The following is an 18,831-nucleotide window of genomic DNA, read 5'->3' as shown; positions in this document are numbered from 1 at the left end:
TATTTACTTATTTTAAATATTTTTGTAGGCGGTTCCTAAAAGGAAAGGAGGCCGTTTAGTTGGGTTGGCCCGTCGTGCTTCTTCGTATCCGGCATCTTCTTCGCAAGCTCCGTATGCCGATCCCATGATTCTCGAGGAGCTACATGACAAAGATGAACGGATTGGGGCATTGGAGGAGCAGAACACCACTATCCTTTCGGAGAATGCCACTATCCGTTCGGAGAATGCCACTATCCTTGCTGAGTTGGCATCCCAGAAGAAGTTCAACACCGAGATTATGCAGAAGCTAGATCGTTTGATGTCTTCGAGTTCATCTTAGTTTATTTCGGTTTTTTAAAACTTTCGGAATGTTTTTTTTTATTTCGGTTTGTATGAATTTTAAACTTTATGAATGTTTTTTTCCTATTTCGGTTTTTATGAATTTAAATTTTATAATATTATTAGTTTTAAATTTCTGATTTTTTAAATTTATTAATATCGAAAAATATATAAAAGTGCAAAATTAATTTTTTTTAAAAAATGGGTATATACCGACGGACAATGGTCGTCGGAATATACCGAAATATACCGACGGACATATATCCGTCGGAATTTACCGACGAACCTCGTTCGTCAGAATTTACCGACGAACAACGGCCGTCGGTATATTCCAACGACCGCTGTCCGTCGGTAAATTCCGACGAACGTTCTCCGTCGGTACGTAGTTTTTCCGATGAACTCTGGTCTCGTGTATCCGCATCGTAATATCGTCGGAAGTTCGTCAGAATGACGTTTCTCGGTATTCGTCAGAAAGTCGTCGGAAGGTCTGACGAAATTCTGACGAATTTTTTTTTTCGACGAAATGATACCGACGGACGGGTTCGTCGGAAATTCGTCGGAATCGGTCTATTCCGACGAATTTCCGACGATTTCCGCCATCATAATCCCCCTGTTTTCTTGTAGTGCTCTACCGGTGGTAGCTATGGGGTTTGAGCTTTCGTCGGTCCGAATCTCGCACAGCTGCGCGAGAATGGTGTCAATCTATTGAAATAGCGCCTTGGGCAAGCTACATTCTGCCGGGCATGGTCTCATGTTTTATCAAAGATTCTCTTTCCATTTGGCAATGCATCCTCTCGGCCAATCTGTTTTTTCAGTTTATCTAGTTAGTTTGTTTTTTTCGGAGCTGTTTCTTCTTCTCCTTTTTTTTTTGTTCAATAAAATTATGCATTAATGAGATAAAGAAAAGAGTTTAGTCCGTGGGCCGGCCCATTACATTGTTTGGGTTTCTGAGAATGAATTTGGCTAAAGCATCAGCCTGCTTATTCCCAGCCCGTGGAAGATAGAAGAAAGACAATTCGACAAACAGAGAAGACGATGATTCAATATATTTCAAGATACCGTAGATCTCCTTCTCGAAGAACTTGTCGTTGATGGCCCTGATCAGGGTTTGGTTGTCAGAGAACATCCGAAGGTGGGTAACGTTCAAGAAGGATGTTGTCTGGAGAGCTGTTCTCATCGCTAGAGCTTCAGCTGCAAGAGGAGAAGTAACATTGTGGTGAACTAGTGCTCCCTGCGAGTCCAAAGAGCGAGAGATATCCTCGATGATCTATGCAATTACGGCGGAGTGCGATACCTTGTCCCGCATTTGTTTTGCAAACGGTGGTGGCGAAAGATGATCGATGTGCTTGTTCGAAGCGGAGCCTTATAGTATTCTCCTTTCTTATTGTTTAGAGTTTTGGTCTTTTCCACTACTAGTTATCTTTGTAATTTATGTCAACAAAAAAAAAAAAATTTGATAAAACATTTAATATTACGCCCAAAAAAAAAAACTGACAAGTTTCCTAAAGTTTGGATTCATATATAAGAACCTTGCCAATAATAATTGCTAAACTGTTTTTTTTTTCTTCTGAATTTTGAATAGATGAAACGAATGGACAATGGATATAATATAACTTGTGACGTGTGTTAATTACGTTTTTTGGTTTAGTTGGCAAGATGAAGAGAGTCAATAAATAATCCATGGTTTTTTTTCTTGACGTCAGTAAATATTCAAACTTAAATTATTTTTTTTGGAGGAGAAGAGCAAATACATTTTTACTTTGGCGCAGACGTGGTTGATAATCCTTATCCGAGGTTGAACTTTGAGACCATTTTAGCACCTAATTATTAATTCATTTCACATAAGAAAAAAGCCAAAGTAGCTCACCGTCTGCTGTTGCTAGTCCATGCTTGCTTGACCATTCAAAGTGCATAGGAAAAAGAGGAGGAAAAAGAGGGATACTTATTAAGAGCGGTCGATGTTTGAATATTATAGAAGTAACAAGAAAATTCTTGGAAGACGCACGTGTTCCTTTTACCGTTTCATTTTCAGAATATCTCAAACAATTACATCAAATTTCGTTAAATTACATAAAATTTAGTGTTTTGCTATCAAAATAATTTTGTCATCTCCAACAATAACACCAAAATTTACACTCAAAATAATATTATATATTATTTGATATTTTTAATTTTAATTTTTATTATTTATAATTGATAAACAATTATTTTATCACATCTAGATTATTATTTATATTTTTATTATTTGTAAGTGATAAGTGATAATAATCATTTAATAATTTATTTTGAAAATAAAAAATAAAAGTAATTTTTAAATTATGTGAAAATAAATTTAAAATACAAATAATACAATATACTTATGTTTAATTACAAATTTGATAATAATTGGATTATATTATTAAATACAACATAATAAAATATGTATTTATAGTTTGATATGATGAATAATATATCACCAAATTTAGATGTCTGGTTGGATATGGCCTAACCATCCCTAGCAGCCTCCATATGTTTCTGGAAATAGCACAATAGTATAATCTTTTTTATTAAAACAGCATGCCTGTTATGTGGGCTAACAGGATGTTGTTGGGTTTAAGAGGTAGAAAAATAAAGTTTAGGCTTGGGTTAGTGGATTGTATTGAAAATCAAAAAGAGAGAGAGGGGAAGTGGTGTTAGAAAGAAAGATGTCAAGGTGTGACAACTGACAAATAAAACATTAAAATTGGTAAAATAGTATGGTACATATGGTGTGGGAGCTGCATAGACTTCACTGGAGCAGAATAGATGTTTATTCAAGTTTTTTGTTTCATACTTCGACGAAATCAAACTATTGTTTGGTTTTTATTGCAACATAGTAGAGGAAACAGAGCTATAATCTAATCTTCTTAGTTTAGGAAGACATGTTAGAGTTTATAATATGATGTGATCTAATGAGTTGCGAGAAGACAATTTGTAACAACCATTGATAGACACTCGAACTCCATTAATAGTAAGCTACAAAGACAATCAAAGATGCTACTGCGACTGCTTACTTTTTTTTAACTTCAGCCTTTTCTCTTAGTTGATGTTTATTGGTTGGTGAAAGACCCAAATGAGCAAGCGCATTAGATAGCTTTACTAATACCTTTCCAGCACATTGGTTGCATTTCCCAAACTAGTAATATTACAGAAAAGTAAACCAAACCATTGGTACCTAACTAGAGTGAGTAAACATATTTTGTTCTTGAATATTTGTTCCTGAGTAGATCACAGCACTAAATGAAGTACTTCTAGGGTTATTTACACGCATTGATGATGTCAGGCATTAAAGACTGCAAACCTAAGCCAACTTATTATAATAAGGATAAGGGTAAGAACATAAACATCGACGATGCTACCTAAATATTTTTCATGTAAAAGAATGAGACACACACTCACATTATGAGGATACCATCAGATATTTGTTGGCCCACCCTCAGAAACAGTCTACCTAATCCACAAACTTTGTTCCTAAGCAAATACAGTGACTAGAGAGACTAGAGTCTCACCACCTAACCAAAGAAAACTACAGACCTTGTTTGAAATTGACCACATTTGCCCAAACATTTAATGTATTTTCCAATTTTTGACTAGACTTTGAAGCTATTTTTCAACATATTCTTGAGAACTTCATGAACATGAGAAATGAACAAAAAGAGAGAGCTAAAGACTGCATTTTAATAAACCAATTACACATAGCCAAGCAGTGATTGATAGAACATAAGCATGAAGATTTGATTATTTCCTTTTTTTTATCAGAAAACAGCAACAGAGAAAAACAAAAAAGCATAAACTTTTTGATCGATGATGCTTTTTTACGCGTTCGGATTCCAAAGCCTCCAAAAACTGGAATTGAACAGACCCAACACGTCCGGTAGTACCTTCCTCGCCAATCCCTTGTGTCCACTCGCAGCCGCCGCCGGTAAAACCACCGCTGACTCTTCCTCTTCTCCATTAACAACCTCCTCCTCCACATCCTCCTCCTCCACATCCTCCCCCGTCACCTCAGCTTCACTCAATCTCCCCGGCGGGTTATCAGGAGACGACACGTGGCTCTCTAAAACAGCAGTTTCAATCACCGGCTCCACCTCGACGACAGGCTTCTTCTCATCCTTATCACCACCACCTCGACGACCCGGTTTCTCTTTCTTCTTACCTCTCTTGGATTTGTTCCTCGAAGCAGCCGAATCTTCGCCGCCGGTAGCGAGATGGTGGTTCTCGAACGCCTCGATGATGTCGTGGATGAGCTCGCGGTTCGGAGAGGAGTCCCATCGGAGCCAGTAGCTAGTGTAGCAATCGAAACACTCGCAGTCGAACACGGGAGGCTTGTGGTTTCTGCTAGATTTGTTCTTCTTCTTCGTCGCCTTCTTCTTGTTGGAGTCGACGGAGATGGTGGCGGTTCCTCTTGTGATCAAGTAAGCGAGAACTTCTCTGTCTTCAGCTGAGAGAACCGTGACCAGGACCAAAATCGTCGCTGGGAGAAGCCTCAGGACGGAGAGAGAGTGGTCTTCGTCGAGGTAGTGAGATGAAGAAGACGATGATGGTTGTGGTGGTTGAGTAGGAGGAGGAGGAGAGGGGTAAACTTTTCCTTTCTTCTTCATTTTCATTGTTTGTCTTGGGGGGGGGGCGGGGGAGACGACGATGATGAACAGTCTTTTCTCTCCCTGCCTTCACCAATGTCAGTGGAGAGAGAGGTTTTCTTTCTTTCTTTTTTTACTTTCAAAGATAAGGAGGAGACAGAAAAAAGGTATTGTAGCGTTTTAACTTTGTTTTTTGAGGTTTGTTTTAGTAAAATTATAAGGCCCACGCGCGGCCCACATCACCCATCTTTTTTCCAATAACCATGCAAGTTTTGTTTTTGTTGCTTTTTTATTCTTTCGATACTTTTTTTCGTGTTTTGTCGTATTCTTTGTTTGGGATACAGTTGAGAAAAGAAAACACTTGCTTGGATTGATGACTGTTTTCTGTAGCATGCTACTGTTCTAATGGCTTAAATGTCAGTAAATTTGCTACTTTTATAATTTTATTCTTCATACTACAGCTTCTCTTCATTTGCAGAAAACATAGACGATTGAAAGTTTACATTTCTAATATATCCGAATTGGTAAAACAATTTCAGCGTTATGTTTCCTATACACTTTAATGCAAATATGAATGTATAACAAATTGTCCACAACGGTCCAACCTCATTTTCTTATCATTTTATTGAAAAAAAGGCCTTACATTCTTTGTCAAAAAATGCCTTAAAGGATGAGGAACTTGTTTATCGTTAACATAAGTTATTCCAGATGCGAATTGCAATTAATTACTACTTTAAAGATATTTCCGAAGTATAACGTGTTAAATACTTAAACAGTTGAGTAGTTGATTAATGATTGAATACTACAATAAATTAAATAGAACGACTGCTGTTTAATTATATAGGTTAATCATTGAGTATGTATATATATGTGATAGTATGAACATTGAACAAAGGAGTTGAATAAGTTGATTAGAAGTTCTTTGTTTCTTACTAAGAAATCGATCTGTAAAATATCTTTGCTTTACTTTACTAGGATTCTGAATAATTCATAGCTACTGACTCCTAATGATTAGCTTTTCTCAAAGATGCTCTTTGGTCTTCAGATGCACTTTCCACTTTTTAAGTTTCGGGCGGATTTGAGTTGCGCTGTATCTATTATCTACATGGGCAATCAAGGCATGAAGGCCCATTTATATTCACGCTTTCAAAACGAACACATCATATTGTAAATTTCCAAACAATTACCCAATATTCAGTTCAATAGGCCCATTAAAATCGATGGACCGATAAGATGATGTGTGTTGTGCCAAAACGTGGCACAACTTTCAGCTTGGTCGTGGGATATTGGACGAAGGATCTTACACACGGCACAAAATGCCAAAATTTATTTTTATTAAATTAATATCATAACGTTTGACACAGTGACATGTTGAAAAAAACAGTATAAGTACTCTACGTAAAAGGCAAGGAGACAGGCGGTAAATAAATATAATCCTGTTACAACATTAAATCAAGGTTGGTTAATGGTTAGTACACAAATTAACGTGGGATTTCATTTGACGTTAATCACGCCGCTCAAGGCGAGTCCACACGTGTGGTGCAGTGCAGTCATTTGATATAGCCCGATCACTGACACATTTCATACGTGTGAGAAAACTCCTTAATTGGTTTAAATCCCTAAATAATCTGACTGAGTGACTGTAAATGGTAACCTTCCAAAAAAGAATAACCATGTGCACGTTAGGATGCGCCAGCTATTAACGACAGCTGTATGAGGATAAAAAATGGAAAATAAATACTATTTTATTTTCCGCGGCGTGGTACAGCGTCGTCGTATGGTCAAAGCCTCGTTTAGTCGTCAAAGAGATCTTAACGAAACCATTAGGATAACGACACGTGTATTACTTTCCTCTCCCGCGTTATAGTCTTCACAGATCTGACCGTTAGTTCCAACAGTCGTGTTCTCTCTCTCACATCCCATATAGCCGTTGAGCCAAAACACTGTTTCTTTCTCTCTCTCTCTCTCGTTCTTTCTTTATTTCTCTCTCTTCTTGAAGTTTCGTTTGAAGGAGAAAGAAAGAAAGAAAGAATAATCTTTAATAATAATGGGAAAGCTTCTCTGCGATTCAACGGCGACGATTCAATCTCCCTCACCAACCGTTCCTTGGAGGGAGCCCTCCACAGCCGCCATCGATGGCGTGGATCTAGTCAACCAATCCTCGGCCGCCGCGGCGTTCGAAGCGGCGGAGAAGACGATGGCCGCGACCGCGTGGGACGACGTTTCCGGTCTCGAGGAGCAGCAAAGACGCCACCTTCGGCGTCTTCACGCGAAGGGCGTCCTCTGGAAGCACCCGGGGAAGGAAGAATCCTCCTCGCCGCCCGTCGTTTTCCGCCTCTCGCACGGCGGAGAGGTCTCCTCCGACGGGAACTGCCTCTTCACCGCTTCCCAGAAGGCAATGGAGGCGCGTGTGGTCGACGCTCGCGACCTACGGCGGCGCGCGGTGAGGAGGTTCCTCGAGGATTTCGGATCCGCGGGGGAGGAGGAGAAGGAGGCTGTCAGGGAGGCGATAAGGCACATGTACTCGCCGGATCTGAAAGCGGGATGGGGGATTCATATTGTCCAGGAGGAGAAGCTGCTCGCCAAGAAGGAGGAGCGTGAGAGTCTTGATTCCGCCATTGATGAGCTTGTGCAAATCGGAATGCAAAGGTGCGTCCTTTTTTCTTTCAAATTCAGATCTGGTCTCTTGTTTCAGAACATTGAAGCTTATGTTTGTTCCTCGATTGCAGAGAAACGGCTGCGGAGTCGATTTATAGAGAGAGGTGTGTTCCGGTGAACGATGGGCCTAGCTGGGCCAAGTACATGTCTGTTTCAGGGTCATCAGAAGATGAGCATGACATCATCAGCTTGCAGTATACGGAGGATGGTTTGTTATCTGTTGACGAGAACAGACAAGGGCATGCCGCTGCTTTTGGTGATGACATTGCGATCGAGTGTCTTGCCACAGAGTTCAAACGAGAGATCTATGTGGTGAGTTAATGTATATACTTGTCTTATCAAGATTTGTGTTCTTTAAAATCATTATCTAAAGTAAAGTTATTGTCATCTATAAAGGTGCAAGCGCATGGGTCTGATGGGATGGTGGAGGAAGAGAACTGTGTGTTCTTCCTTCCACACAAACCGAGAAGCGAGGTCATTGAGTCTCCAGTGTTTCTATTCATGAAAGGCACGGGTTGGTGCGGTGGTGGAGCAGATCATTACGAGCCATTGATAGCGAGCCCATCTCAGATTATATCGCAAGAGAAAGTGGCATTCGTTCTATGATTTTTTTGGGCTGCTTCTTCAAACAGTTTTGTTGAGCGTTGGTAGAAGAGTTATCACATTGTTAGGGAGAGTTGATTGTTTTGTATTAGTGTCTGAGAGAGCATTTGATTGTTTTGTTTCGTTATCGTGTAATCTTCAGCTTTCCAACTGTATTTGGGCGTATCAACCACATGAGTGTTGATAATTGTCACGTGAACAAACTCGAGTTCACGATAGAGAAAAAAAGCATATTTTTTTTAACGTAGGTATATTCGGACATCTCTTGATCTGAAACAAACAAAAGTATTAAAAGGGAAGAAGGCAGCAAAAGTCCACTTTGGTTGAATTGAATATTATTTTCTGTGTGCAGAGACGCCCTTCACGTAGCCAGCCATATACCATCACAGTAGTTTTGGTTGGTGTGAACGTTTGGGAGATCTAAAAAGTTTCTTATTTGCAGAAATGCCCTTTTAATTTCCTTTCGATGTTTCTTATGTTCTGTCTTTTAAATCAAAACCTACTCTTTCTTATCGCTCCCTATCTAGTAGTACGTTTGAATTTGACGATGGCGTCTCTGTCTTCGTCAGTCACTTCACGTTCATATCGTTCTGGTTATTTGGGTTCTTTCTCACCGCTTAAGGGTAGTAACAGACAACGACCACTCTCGTTCCTGTCTGCTTCTCCTCGAGGATTGAGTTCTCATGAGCTCTGTGTTAGATTCCAGAGGAACTCCACTCGTAGTTCTGTCTTTATGCAAGATGGTTAGTTTGGATTCGCTTCCTTGGATTTGAAAGGTTGAATTTTTAAATGCTCACGAGACTTGCTCTTGACGTTTACATTGTTTTTTTTAGGTGCAATAGTCACCAATTCGAATTCAACAGAGAGTGCATCTTCTCTCAAGGGATTGAAAGAGGAGGTGTTATCAGTTTTATCTCAAGAAGCAGCCAAGGTTGGAGAAGGTTCTGATGGTCAGAGCCAGTCAACGGTTAGTATCACGGTGGTTGGAGCCTCTGGTGATCTTGCCAAGAAGAAGATTTTCCCTGCCCTTTTCGCACTTTACTATGAAGACTGTCTTCCTGAGGTATAGTGTTTACCTTCTTATGTTTGAGTTCTCTGTGTTTGTTTTGGACACCAAACGCCTAATCTTTTGTTGTTTTCTCAGCATTTTACGATATTCGGCTATTCTAGGAGTAAGATGACAGATGCTGAACTTAGGAACATGGTCAGCAAAACCCTCACCTGTAGGATTGATAAGAGGTTAGCAGTTAAAGCTCCTGAGGTTTCAGTCTTTATGCTTCTTACTTGGAGATGGTTTGGTGGAGATGATTATTGACTCTGATCACTGTGTCATTGTTCCATCTGGATTTCAGGGCAAACTGTGGTGAGAAGATGGAAGAATTTCTCAAGAGATGTTTTTACCATTCTGGTCAGTATGATTCTCAGGAACATTTTACTGAACTGGACAAGAAGCTCAAGGAACATGAGGTATTGATGTGTCTCCCACTGGCAACTGCTTCCTTTATATCTGTTCTCTTACAAATTAGTAAGACTAGAAGATAAGAGCTTTGTTTCCTTCTGTAGGCTGGAAGAATGTCAAACCGCCTCTTCTATTTGTCTATCCCTCCAAATATATTTGTAGACGCTGTGAAATGTGCAAGCTCTTCGGCTTCATCTGTCAATGGATGGACTAGAGTCATTGTTGAGAAGCCTTTCGGTCGAGATTCTGAGACCTCCGCTGCTTTAACCAATTCCCTCAAGCAGTACTTGGAGGAAGATCAAATTTTCAGGTGAGAGTTATTACACTTACAGCTTCATTCTTGTAATGTTTCTTGTTGATGCTTGACTGATATGATATGTTTTAATTTGTGTGCTTACAGGATAGACCATTACCTAGGAAAGGAGCTAGTCGAGAACTTATCCGTTCTCAGATTCTCAAACCTTATATTTGAACCTCTATGGTCAAGACAGTACATAAGGAACGTCCAATTCATATTCTCTGAGGACTTTGGCACTGAAGGACGTGGAGGGTAATAAAACACATCTGATCTGTATTGAACTGAAAAGCTTAATGTTTTCTTTCTCTTTTTGTTATTTGATTCCAGGTACTTTGACCACTACGGAATAATAAGAGATATAATGCAGAATCATCTCCTTCAAATCTTAGCACTCTTTGCCATGGAAACACCTGTTAGTCTAGATGCAGAGGATATCAGAAACGAAAAGGTCAAGGTTCTACGTTCGATGAGGCCAATTCAAGTAGAAGATGTGGTGATAGGACAGTACAAGAGCCACACAAAGGGAGGAGTTACATATCCAGGCTACACCGATGATAAAACTGTACCGAAAGATAGTCTGACTCCAACGTTTGCAGCTGCTGCTCTTTTCATAGACAATGCAAGATGGGATGGTGTGCCTTTTCTAATGAAAGCTGGCAAAGCACTACACACCAGGAGGTTGGTGCATTATAACTTGCAAGTTGTGTCTTGACAGTTAATCGGTAAGTAAGTCTGATTACAAGTGTTTTAATTTATTACAGGGCAGAGATAAGGGTGCAGTTCAGGCATGTTCCGGGGAACTTGTATAACAGGAATAATACTGGTTGTGATCTTGATAAAGCTACAAACGAGCTTGTGATCCGTGTCCAGCCTGATGAAGCAATATATCTGAAAGTAAACAACAAGGTCCCTGGTTTGGGGATGAGACTAGATCGCAGTAACTTGAATCTTCTATATTCAGCAAGGTAAGTAAGTGAGGTGAGTTAATGAAAACTTGCTCAAGCAACAAGTGATGTTAAACTTTTGAACTCCCCCACAGGTATTCGAAGGAGATACCAGATGCGTATGAGAGGCTTCTGCTGGATGCAATAGAAGGAGAAAGAAGGTTGTTCATAAGAAGTGACGAGCTTGATGCAGCTTGGTCACTGTTCACCCCGTTGCTTAAAGAGATTGAAGAGAAGAAGAGAATCCCTGAGTACTATCCTTATGGCAGTCGTGGTCCAGTTGGTGCTCATTATTTAGCTGCTAAGCATAAGGTCCAGTGGGGTGACATCAGCCTTGACCAGTGAAAGAGTACCCTTGATATAGATTTTATGTTGTAGGAGGAATCAAGCTTTTTATACGTCTCTTTGTGTTTTCAACTGCTATTCCTTTGAATAAAATTGTGCATTTGGTTATGAGATCAATGTCAAACTTGGATTCCTGCTTAAAGAAAGAATCACAAAGAAGAAACTTGTTAGATCTAGAACTAGACATAAATATAGATCAAAGGGTCATATATCAAAATAACATAATATAACATAATAAATCATAAAGATATGATTATAGAAGAATAATATAAAAAGTTGTTCAAGTCCATTGATCTAATAGTTTGATTCAAGATTTAGCAATATTTTAACACTAGAAAGTCTGAGTTTAAAGTTTAAAAGTTTCATAAAAAGAAAAATTATTCAAATTAATTAAAAGGTTTATTAAAAAAATTTTAGCATGTCAAAAGTAGTATCGTCAAGCGGCTCAACGATTCAGGGTAGTGGTGCAATATCGGCTGTGAAATCGTCTATAATATTTATCATATGTTGACAACTAATAATATCATTCTTGATTGAATTATATTTAATTTTCTTATTATTTTTTTGGTATTCATATTCATATTTTAATCTTTATCTTTTCCTTGGTTAATAGTATGTAATTATAGATTTATTATTTAAGCCTTAAATTAATTTATTTTAATTCATAATTTTTTATATTTGTCTTTACTTTTTACAAACTTATATTTTTTAATAAAATTATATAATTTTTTAGTTTTAAGAAACTTTAAAAGCAAAGTTAAAAGTTTTTGGATCCCTTGTTTTGAGAATCTTGTCTTTAGTTCTAAATTAACCTTAAAAAGGCTTTAACTGAATACTTAAATAGGTCCATGAGTCTATGACGGCGCGGAAATAAGTCCGAGAAGGTGGACGGTTATTTAAAGTCGCACTACTCTGTTAACCCCTATTAATATTCGGTCGCTCCCCCATAACGAATCGTGTCCACGTCTCGTCTCTCCATCTTCCACTTGAAACTTGCTTCCAAACCCTAGTCTAGCTTTGATTCTTGTAACCATGGATTCTTCTCCTAAAATCAATCCTAAGAAACCAATGCTAGTTGTCGGAAGCACGACCAACCCTAAACCCTACGGTGTCACCGGTCCGCCTCCCGGTTTCTCCTCCAAGCCGGGACTCAAGAGATATTCAGATGACCGTGATTCTAATAACTTGTCTATCAAGAAATCTAGGACAGTGGTTAGCGCTCAAGATGGTAAAAAGATTGTTGCTTTGGATGTTAAACCGTTGGCCATCGTGGAAGCGGACACTCCGAGGCTTTCTAGACAGTTTTGGAAAGCAGGAGATGATAATGAAGATGAGCCTGTACCTCGCTATTGTAATTTTACACTTCTTCCGTCAATATGTAGATTTGAGATCTTGCATGCAATTTGAAACCCTAATTTTGTGTGTTTTTTTGTTCTGTTTCGATAGGTAGCAATGATGCGGCGGTTAGGGTTCATCCTCAGTTTCTTCACGCCAACGCCACTAGTCACAAGTGGGCACTTGGAGCTTTGGCCGAACTTTTAGACAATTCTCTAGACGAGGTATTGTATATGTCTTTTTATGTTTTCAGCATAGATGCTTCATCATTAGGGTGCATTAGTCACGGACGGTGTGTTATTTATATATATGATATTAATGTAAACTCGGATGTCAAGATGTATTGAGTTTGGTTGATTATTCGTCTGGTTATGTATAACACAACTTATGTTTGATAAATCTGTTGTGTAATAGGTATGTAATGGGGCTACATATGTTCATGTTAACTCAGCAACAAATGAAAAAGATGGGAAGAGCAGCATTCTCATAGTTGAAGGTTAACTTCTGCTAACTACCTTTTCTCCTCTCTTTAGAACTTGATTATGAGAGATCTCTTATTGATCCGGCGGGTTTAACATTGCAGACAATGGAGGTGGGATGGATCCGGGTAGGTTTAGAGAGTGTCTTTCTTTGGGGTATTCAAGAAAACGCAATATGGCTAATAAAGTTGGTCAATGTAAGCCTTCTCAAAATCTTTTTTTTTATTTATATATAGTTTTGGATTCTGCTCTTGGCATTGATTAATGTTGATTACAATATTTAAATATGTAAAACAAACAATGAAGATGGGAATGGATTCAAGACTAGTACAATGAGGCTTGGTGCTGATGCAATAGTCTTCTCACGCTGTAGAGGAGCCAATGGAAACAAGTAAGTCACTTCACACCATCATTAGCTACTTCTTTGTTCCACATCTAATAACCGTTTCTTTATCATTGTTTCAGAACAACACAGAGCATTGGTATGTTATCATATACGTTTCTTTACGAGACAAGGAAATGTGAAGCCATTGTCCCCACGGTACATAAAATATCATTCAAATTGATGTCTTATGTTTAGATTACTCTTCTTCTCAAAACATTCAAACATGTCTTTCTTGGTGTTAGGTTGATTTTGAGTTGGTAGATAACTCCTGGAAGGAGATAACATACAACTCCACAGATGAGTGGTTTGATAATCTAGAGACTATAGTGAAGTGGTCTCCTTATTCAACCCAAGACCAATTATTCGACCAGGTTATTTTTGTTATATTATTTTCTTTCTTCATAAACCCATATTTTTTTATTGTATCTTATTCTTTTCAAATGATGCAGTTTGATCACCTAGAAGAGCAAGGTACTAGGATCGTGATTTATAATCTATGGGATGATGATGAAGGGAAGCTGGAACTTGATTTTGATACAGATCCTCATGTAATATATCACTAGCAACATTTTGGACTACATAAGTATATATATATATATATAATAACTGACGTGTGGTTTTATCTACAGGATATTCAACTAAGAGGAGTAAACAGAGATGAGAAGAACATAGAAATGGCGAAAACGTATCCTAACTCGAGGCACTTCCTAACGTATCGCCACTCTTTACGTGTATGTGGTTTCATGTTTCTTAACACCGTTCCGATTTTTGAATTGTTCTTCAAGTGTGTTCATTGACTAGTTTATGTTTTTTTTTTTGCTATATGCAGAGTTATGTATCGATTCTGTATCTTAGACTTCCTCCAAATTTCAAAATCATTCTTCGTGGCAAAGAGGTGGAACATCACAGCTTATTAGACGACATGATGATGACCGAAGACAAAACATACAGACCTGTGCGTTCTGCAGAATGTTCATCAAATGAAGAAGTAAGTCTTAGTTACTTTTCATAGTATTATCGTCTCTCTTGAACAGCCATTAATATTTCTTTTTAAATATCTTTTTCAGATGGTAGCTGATCTAAAGCTTGGCTTTGTGAAAGATGCTCATCATCACATTGACATTCAAGGTTTCAATGTTTACCACAAGAACCGTCTTATTAAGGTGACCATAATCAACAACTTTATGTAATGGTCATTTATCTTCACTGCATTGTATAACCTATAGTATGCGTTTCTGCTTGTTATCTTCAGCCGTTTTGGAGGGTATGGAACGCTGCTGGAAGTGATGGACGTGGTGTTATTGGTTTAGTGGAAGCTAATTTCATACAACCAGCTCATAATAAGCAAGGGTTTGAGCGAACTGCTGTTCTTGCTAAACTTGAAAACCGATTGCTCTCATATCAAAAGACCTATTGGTAATAATATTAAATAATACTATTCACATACTAGTATTAGACCTCTTACATATCTATCTGAGTTTTAAGACTTTCTTCTTACGTTATCTTTTTTTGTTGGATAGGTCTTCAAGGTGCCACGAGATTGGTTATGCGCCAAGGCGGAAGCAAGCTAATCATGTAAGCTCCTCAACAGAGACTACTCGACAGGGGGAAAAGAAATCAGAAGCACCTTTCAACAACGTCAAGCATGATAAGGGACCTTCTTCTAATGCAGCACCAGCTCGATTCATGCAAAATGGCCAACCATCTGGTGGAAACCACCTAAACTGTCAGGTAAAATTTTTGTAACTAAGTAGTATTCATCATTAATTTGTTCTAGTATTTGATCTTCTGATAAATCTCTCTACAACATAGGGTGGTACACAACCAAGAGTTGTTGGTGACAGAATGATACCTGACAACAGGATCAAGACCGAGAAACATGGGCATGGGATAAGGTTTACCATTTTCCTTTGAATTTAATATAATATTAAAATAGAATGTTTTTATCCATATTTTGAAAATTTCTCTTCGACCGTAGCTTCAATGAAGCAAGGTCAGTTAATCAAGCAGCCGAGTTGCAGAAGGTGAAAGACGAATCAGCAAAACATGTGGCTGAGTTGCAGAGACAGAGAGGACAGCTTGAGTCGCAAGTAATATTCTTTTCCATTTTTTTTTACATTTTTTCTCTTCTTTTGTTATTGGTGTTTGTTTTGGCTAAATATATTTATTGTTTGATATGAACCAGAACAAACAGCTAAAGGCTAAGATTCAAGATTTGGAGAAGTCAAAAGATGACTCACAAAAACTTGTGTCTAGGCTATTGAACCAGCTAAAACAGTCTGCAGCTAAGATTCAAGACATGGAGAAGACGCAGAAGGTAGCAAATGACTCGGAAAAACTGGTGGTTGAGTTTTCTAACCAACTCAAGCAGTCAAATGCTAAGATTCAAGACTTGGAGAAGACACAGAAGGTTAAAGAGGATGAATCAGCAAAATTGGTGAATGAGTTGAAGATACAGAAAGCACTGCTTGAAGAGGCCTTGAAGAAGGTGAGAGATGGATCAACAAAACTGGTAGAGCTGCAGAGAGAGAAAGCAATGCTTGAGGAAGAATCACATAAGGTAAAAGATGAATCAACAAAAATTGTGGCTGAGCTAGAGTCAGAAAACTCTTTAAAGCTCTTTTATTCTTAGAAAGCTTGTCTTTCTTTAATGAAGTTACATTGTTTGACATAAAGCAGCTCAAACAGTCAGAAGCTAAGATTCAAGACTTGGAGAAGTCGCAGATTGAAGTGACTGCGATCTTTAAAGAAGAAAGAGCACGTAGAGATGTGATTGAACATGACTTGAGGAAGATGCTACGGGTTAGTCCTTTATTACCTAAACAAATATATGGTACTTTTAATTATCTCCATGCATACTCATTTCATTTTGGTAAACGCTATAGGGATCTTCTGATACCATCCGTGCGCTAACCATGAAAGTGAATAGCCTCGAAGCTCAAAAAGCTAAACCATAAGAAGATACACATGCATATGCATTAAGCATAGCTCTTCTAAAACTCGTTATAGGTTTTAAATAGTGTACCACAGTTGCTACGGTTTAGCACTCATGTAAGTACATTAGGCTTTCTCTTGAAACCAAATCTTTTCTTTGTAAGACAATTTTGATTAAATCTTTAAGCATTTGGAAGACAGAAGGAGAGTGATAGATTTAGAGCAAGTTTATAACAAAACCACAGACTTGAGAAAGTAGGCCCGAGCGTTCAGGGATCCCTTTAGATTTTGTAAAATGGTCACATCTACTCTATTAAAATAGAGTCATTAAAAAAATCTACTATACAAATGTCTATTTGGACCAGTTGATTAGTATCTAACAAATTAAATTATTAAATAGATATATTTATACATGTACATGAATGCAAGCCATATTTATGGATAGTCCCTATATTCTTGCAGAAAGATTTTGTAACAATAAAATGAAGAAAGATCTTTACTACGATTTATGTGTATTAAATAGGTGTAATATATCTATTCAAAATCAACTATAACGATATATATAGATAATCATCACTACACACTTACGTCATATAATAATTTTCGACCAAAAACACTTGATTAGTTATAAAAATAAAAAAAAATTTGCTAACTTCAACTCCAATTTTTTTTGTTATGGACTATTAACTATTTTAATTTACACACCCATTGTTAATACTAATAATCATTTGTTTGTTGTTTTGTATTTGAGCTTATTTTTCTTAAAATTTTGTCTCTACATTTAAACATTATCCAAAAAAATTTCATTATCATTTATTTTGGCATTCAGATAGAAAAAAATATTTATCTTAATTTTAGTATATTAATAAATTTTTAAAAACTAAATTTTGTTACACATTTATAAAGAACTTTATGAAGTAATAAAATTTATTAAACATATGTAATTAAAAAATACAATATTCAAACTATAAAATGAATAAGGTTAAAAGAAATTATCTACTCTATTAAAGTAGAGTCATTAAAAAAATCTACTATACAAATGTCTATTTGGACCAGTTCATTAGTATCTAACCAATTAAATTATTAAATAGATATATTTATATATGTACATGAATGCAAGCCATATTTATGGATAGTCCCTATATTCTTGCAGAAAGATTTTGTAACAATAAAATGAAGAAAGATCTTTACTACAATTTATGTGTATTAAATAGGTGTAATATATCTATTCAAAATCAACTATAACGATATATATAGATAATCATCACTACACACTTACGTCATATAATAATTTTCTACCAAAAACATTTGATTAGTTACAAAAATAAAATAAAAATTTACTAACTTCAACTCCAATTTTTTTATGTTATGGACTATTAACTATTTTAATTTACACACCCATTGTTAATACTAATAATCATTTGTTTGTTGTTTTGTATTTGAGCTTATTTTTCTTAAGATTCTGTCTCTAAATTTTAAACATTATCCAAAAAATTTTCATTATCATTTATTTTGCCATTCAGATAGAAAAAAATATTTATCTTAATTTTAGTATATTAATAAATTTTTAAAAACTAAATTTTGTTACACATTTATAAAGAACTTTATGAAGTAATAAAATTTATTAAACATATGTAATTAAAAAATACAATATTCAAACTATAAAATGAATAAGGTTAAAAGAAATTATAACAAAATATATTTTCCCTACAATTTAAATATCATACTATATAATAATTTTTAATAATAAAATTAAGTATAATTGTTATATTAATTTAAATTTCTTAATAAAATTGAAAAAAACCCGTGCAAATGCACGGGTCGGAATCTAGTTTGGATATTACAAAAAATCGCATCGGTGGGTGTGAGTCGGGTCTTCCTGGATTCGGGTTTTAACCGAAGTAAGCAAACTACTCGATTTGATTCAGATAGTTTATATGTAAACTACTCAAACTTATCTAAAAAATAACTAAACCAAAAAATACTCAATATATGGTTTGAATTAGTTATTTTATTGTCTAAAAGTAACCATGGATACAATGTTATTTAGGTATTTTGAATCTAAAACATCCATTTCTATCTATAAATACCCAAATTAATTAACAAACTAGGTGGTAACCCGCGCCCTACGCAGGGTAAATGGACTAAAATATATTATAAATTTTAGTCTATAATTATTAAAAAGATAAAATCATAGTCACAAATTTTAAATGTTACATAATGAAAGATTGAAAGAAATTGTGCATGTTGAATAAGCAAAAACTTATATAAAATTAGTTATGAATTTAAGATAAAATGATACATAGGCAATAGAATTATTGTTTTCAGAATATAAATTATGAGTATAAAATAAAACGAAACATAGACTATAGAATAATATAATATGAAAGAAACAAATTATAAGGAAACAAATTATAGGCCACAAGGATTTAGTCAATCCAATATAATCCATCGCAAGATTAATGGCAAAAAAAA

General features: G+C 36.5%; 4 protein-coding genes across 5 annotated transcripts; 3 read left to right on the top strand and 1 right to left on the bottom strand.

The window, feature by feature from the left end:
- Positions 1-3,982: 3,982 nt before the first annotated feature.
- On the bottom strand, positions 3,983-5,079 carry LOC106318373. The gene has a single exon (XM_013756318.1). It carries the CDS (start codon positions 4,941-4,943, stop codon positions 4,152-4,154), a length of 792 nt encoding a protein of 263 aa, XP_013611772.1. The 5' UTR covers positions 4,944-5,079; the 3' UTR covers positions 3,983-4,151.
- Positions 5,080-6,854: 1,775 nt separating this feature from the next.
- LOC106318372 lies at positions 6,855-8,407 on the top strand. The gene is made up of 3 exons (XM_013756316.1): positions 6,855-7,565; positions 7,646-7,886; positions 7,971-8,407. Exons 1-3 carry the CDS (start codon positions 6,964-6,966, stop codon positions 8,178-8,180), a joined length of 1,053 nt encoding a protein of 350 aa, XP_013611770.1. The 5' UTR covers positions 6,855-6,963; the 3' UTR covers positions 8,181-8,407.
- Positions 8,408-8,503: 96 nt separating this feature from the next.
- On the top strand, positions 8,504-11,331 carry LOC106318371 (glucose-6-phosphate 1-dehydrogenase 2, chloroplastic-like). 2 transcript variants are annotated; one of them, XM_013756314.1, is made up of 9 exons: positions 8,504-8,920; positions 9,011-9,240; positions 9,322-9,416; positions 9,530-9,644; positions 9,741-9,946; positions 10,037-10,186; positions 10,262-10,612; positions 10,696-10,899; positions 10,974-11,331. In XM_013756314.1, the coding sequence occupies exons 1-9, from the start codon at positions 8,644-8,646 to the stop codon at positions 11,221-11,223; spliced, it is 1,878 nt and encodes a 625-aa protein (XP_013611768.1). In that variant the 5' UTR covers positions 8,504-8,643; the 3' UTR covers positions 11,224-11,331. The 2 variants fall into 2 exon arrangements, with proteins under 2 accessions (XP_013611768.1, XP_013611769.1); XM_013756315.1 differs by having other exon boundaries at positions 8,536-8,917.
- Positions 11,332-12,252: 921 nt separating this feature from the next.
- On the top strand, positions 12,253-16,513 carry LOC106315260. The gene is made up of 18 exons (XM_013753005.1): positions 12,253-12,574; positions 12,670-12,782; positions 12,973-13,054; positions 13,142-13,234; positions 13,344-13,428; positions 13,503-13,578; positions 13,665-13,793; positions 13,872-13,970; positions 14,052-14,153; positions 14,252-14,410; positions 14,490-14,585; positions 14,675-14,838; positions 14,943-15,153; positions 15,235-15,317; positions 15,401-15,512; positions 15,608-15,982; positions 16,099-16,224; positions 16,308-16,513. The coding sequence occupies exons 1-18, from the start codon at positions 12,256-12,258 to the stop codon at positions 16,377-16,379; spliced, it is 2,496 nt and encodes an 831-aa protein (XP_013608459.1). The 5' UTR covers positions 12,253-12,255; the 3' UTR covers positions 16,380-16,513.
- Positions 16,514-18,831: the final 2,318 nt, after the last annotated feature.

Source organism: Brassica oleracea, chromosome C9, assembly GCF_000695525.1.
Source record: "Brassica oleracea var. oleracea cultivar TO1000 chromosome C9, BOL, whole genome shotgun sequence".
NCBI lineage: Eukaryota > Viridiplantae > Streptophyta > Magnoliopsida > Brassicales > Brassicaceae > Brassica > Brassica oleracea.
Note: the sequence above shows the minus strand (reverse complement) of the source record. Positions and strands in the feature narration are given on the sequence as shown.

What these genes read in the sequence shown, in the direction of transcription:
- LOC106318371 (XM_013756314.1), top strand. Translation starts at nt 8,644, where the DNA reads ATGTTTCTTATGTTCTGTCTTTTAAATCAAAACCTACTCTTTCTTATC. An exon ending in ATGAAGACTGTCTTCCTGAG is followed by an intron (nt 9,241 to 9,321) that starts GTATAGTGTTTA and finishes TTGTTTTCTCAG; the next exon opens with CATTTTACGATATTCGGCTA. An exon ending in AAAGCACTACACACCAGGAG is followed by an intron (nt 10,613 to 10,695) that starts GTTGGTGCATTA and finishes AATTTATTACAG; the next exon opens with GGCAGAGATAAGGGTGCAGT.
- LOC106315260 (XM_013753005.1), top strand. Translation starts at nt 12,256, where the DNA reads ATGGATTCTTCTCCTAAAATCAATCCTAAGAAACCAATGCTAGTTGTC. An exon ending in AGAGGAGCCAATGGAAACAA is followed by an intron (nt 13,429 to 13,502) that starts GTAAGTCACTTC and finishes TCATTGTTTCAG; the next exon opens with AACAACACAGAGCATTGGTA. An exon ending in TCATATCAAAAGACCTATTG is followed by an intron (nt 14,839 to 14,942) that starts GTAATAATATTA and finishes TTTGTTGGATAG; the next exon opens with GTCTTCAAGGTGCCACGAGA.
- LOC106318373 (XM_013756318.1), bottom strand. Translation starts at nt 4,943, where the DNA reads ATGAAAATGAAGAAGAAAGGAAAAGTTTACCCCTCTCCTCCTCCTCCT.
- LOC106318372 (XM_013756316.1), top strand. Translation starts at nt 6,964, where the DNA reads ATGGGAAAGCTTCTCTGCGATTCAACGGCGACGATTCAATCTCCCTCA. An exon ending in GTGCAAATCGGAATGCAAAG is followed by an intron (nt 7,566 to 7,645) that starts GTGCGTCCTTTT and finishes CCTCGATTGCAG; the next exon opens with AGAAACGGCTGCGGAGTCGA. An exon ending in TCAAACGAGAGATCTATGTG is followed by an intron (nt 7,887 to 7,970) that starts GTGAGTTAATGT and finishes TCATCTATAAAG; the next exon opens with GTGCAAGCGCATGGGTCTGA.